Source organism: Penaeus vannamei, chromosome 27 (assembly GCF_042767895.1).
Source record: "Penaeus vannamei isolate JL-2024 chromosome 27, ASM4276789v1, whole genome shotgun sequence".
Classification (NCBI taxonomy): Eukaryota; Metazoa; Arthropoda; class Malacostraca; order Decapoda; family Penaeidae; genus Penaeus; species Penaeus vannamei.
In genome coordinates this window covers 1,618,035-1,620,534 of record NC_091575.1, presented here as the reverse complement: position 1 = coordinate 1,620,534, position 2,500 = coordinate 1,618,035, and the positions used below count along the sequence as shown (strand labels likewise).

Sequence of the window (2,500 nt, the reverse complement as noted above, 5' to 3'; positions counted from 1 at the left end):
ATTACATTAGATGTACATATGGAATTCAAAGGCATTAATGACTAGTGTTGGTGTAAACCATAGTTTAACCTATGTAAGGTAAGAACAATCATCTAGGCAACAAAGATGAAATACAATAAGTATCAGATTTGTACAATATCCATAGGACACAATCAGTAACAAATTGACTAGTATGAATCTTATCAATTGAAAATAAAACTGAGTTATATTCAAGGAAAAATTATAATATTCTCTAAATTGAGGAAATGCAATAAATTCATAATATCAAAGACAAAGTATGTGATAAATTAAGATACAGAATCAAATACATTGTGACAATAATGCTAGATTCAAAAGAACATGTGACAGAAAACTTTGAACAAAGGAATCCGAGGTAAGCGGGAAAGCCGGCATACTATTTTGGGCTATAAAATTTTAATCCAACACTTTTCTTAGGTTAATCTTTACAATTTATGAGAATCAAAGTTAAAAGAATCAATTAACAAGGTTATGATTATGGTTACTAACCTAAAATTTACAAAAATCCATGGAAATAAGGGCTGTGCAGCAGGTGACGTGTACTGTAAGCCACCAAGGGACGCTATGAAATGGCGCGGTTGTCTACCAAACTTGAGACTATCAGGAGAAAGAAAATCCACATGTGAAAATGTGAGACTAAAGAGAATATAAATTCTCCAAAAACAGAGTTATTATTTAAGAAGTTCAATGTCTATTGAAGATGAATATTCATTTAAATTTGGTTTTTCTTTCCAAATCCATAGACTTTCTAAAATGATTAGATCAAAGTCAAAAGGGGAGGAGTCTAGGATTTCAAAATTCTCTGATGAGAAAGAATGGTTTTTTGCTTCACAGTGGCTTCTAATTGAAGATTTATTTGGTCTAGTTAGCTTGTAATTAGTATTCCTAAATGAGAAACCTTTATGTTCTTCAATTCTCATGAAGAGGTTACGGGAAGTCTTCCCAATATAAGTAGCATCGCAGCTACTACACGTGAATTTATATACTATTGAAGAGCGTAAAGGTTTCGGTACTTTATCTTTAAATTTAAATAAGTTACCTAATGAGAGGGAGGTTGTATATACTACTTTAAGAGTAACAGTTGAGTAGTGAGTTTTAATTAGATTTGATAATTTTCTTTCTAGACAGTGGCTAATAGTTCCAAGATAAGGTAGTTTCATATAAATTACATCCTTAGAGACAGTCAATGTGGGTTCTACAGGGACCAAAAGCCTATTGAGAGTTGTCCTTATGTTCTTTTCAATAACATTAATTGGGAACATGTTCAATCTTAGAATATTTGTGATAAAGTCAATTTCCTTAATGAAGATAAAATAATCCTTGGAAATTTTGAATGCTCTGAAAATCAGCGTAGAAATTAAATTCCCCTTATATTTGATAGGTATATAAGAATTAAATTTAGTTGTTAGACCCGTGTAAGTTGGTTTTCTATAGACTGAGGAGACAAAAGAATTCATATCCCTAGAAATATCAATATCCAAAAAGGGAAGGTGTCCATTCTGTTCAATTTCACAAGTGAATTTAATGTTAGGATGTTGATTATTAAGGTATTCCAAGAATTTGTTAACTTCATCTTCGGATTTGAATAACAATAAAGTATCATCAACATATCTGAAATAATGTTTGGGTTTAAATTCTATAGGGCAATTTTTAAGCCATTTACTTTCATTATAACACATGAAAATGTTTGCTAAAGTAGGTCCTAAAGGGCTTCCCATTGCAACACCTTCACCTTTGTTCAAAAATTAATTGAGATCCCACATGCAAATGATTATGTCCTAGCTAGTTTTGACGTCACTAATTTGTTCACTAATGTCCCTTTAGACGAAACCATAGACATCATTATGAACTCTTTGTTTGAAAAATCTGATAAAGTTTTGGGATTTAATAGAATGTATTTTAAAAAACTTTTGGATATTGCCACAAAGGATATAATGTTTTGGTTTAATGGAACTTTGTACAAACAAATTGAAGGGGTTGCAATGGGAAGCCCTTTAGGACCTACTTTAGCAAACATTTTCATGTGTTATAATGAAAGTAAATGGCTTAAAAATTGCCCTATAGACTGTCTCTAAGGATGTAATTTATATGAAACTACCTTATCTTGGAACTATTAGCCACTGTCTAGAAAGAAAATTATCAAATCTAATTAAAACTCACTACTCAACTGTTACTCTTAAAGTAGTATATACAACCTCCCTCTCATTAGGTAACTTATTTAAATTTAAAGATAAAGTACCGAAACCTTTACGCTCTTCAATAGTATATAAATTCACGTGTAGTAGCTGCGATGCTACTTATATTGGGAAGACTTCCCGTAACCTCTTCATGAGAATTGAAGAACATAAAGGTTTCTCATTTAGGAATACTAATTACAAGCTAACTAGACCAAATAAATCTTCAATTAGAAGCCACTGTGAAGCAAAAAACCATTCTTTCTCATCAGAGAATTTTGAAATCCTAGACTCCTCCCCTTTTGACT

At 31.4% G+C, this 2,500-nt stretch overlaps 1 protein-coding gene and 1 long non-coding RNA gene across 2 annotated transcripts in view; one reads left to right on the top strand and one right to left on the bottom strand.

The window, feature by feature from the left end:
• Window positions 1-2,035, bottom strand: part of LOC138866766 (uncharacterized) — a 2,158-nt gene extending 123 nt beyond the window's left edge. The window contains exons 1-2 of the mRNA XM_070140496.1: window positions 1,984-2,035; window positions 508-1,750 (exon numbers count right to left, since the gene is read on the bottom strand). Coding sequence (XP_069996597.1) covers window positions 690-1,750; window positions 1,984-2,035 — 1,113 coding nt within the window. The 3' untranslated portion in view covers window positions 508-689. The remainder of the gene's footprint in view (window positions 1-507; window positions 1,751-1,983) is intronic.
• Window positions 2,036-2,088: 53 nt separating this feature from the next.
• LOC138866767 (uncharacterized) overlaps window positions 2,089-2,500 on the top strand; it is a 1,319-nt gene continuing 907 nt past the window's right edge. The window contains exon 1 of the long non-coding RNA XR_011399656.1: window positions 2,089-2,500. This exon is cut by the window's right edge and continues 277 nt beyond it. This is a non-coding gene — a long non-coding RNA (uncharacterized lncRNA).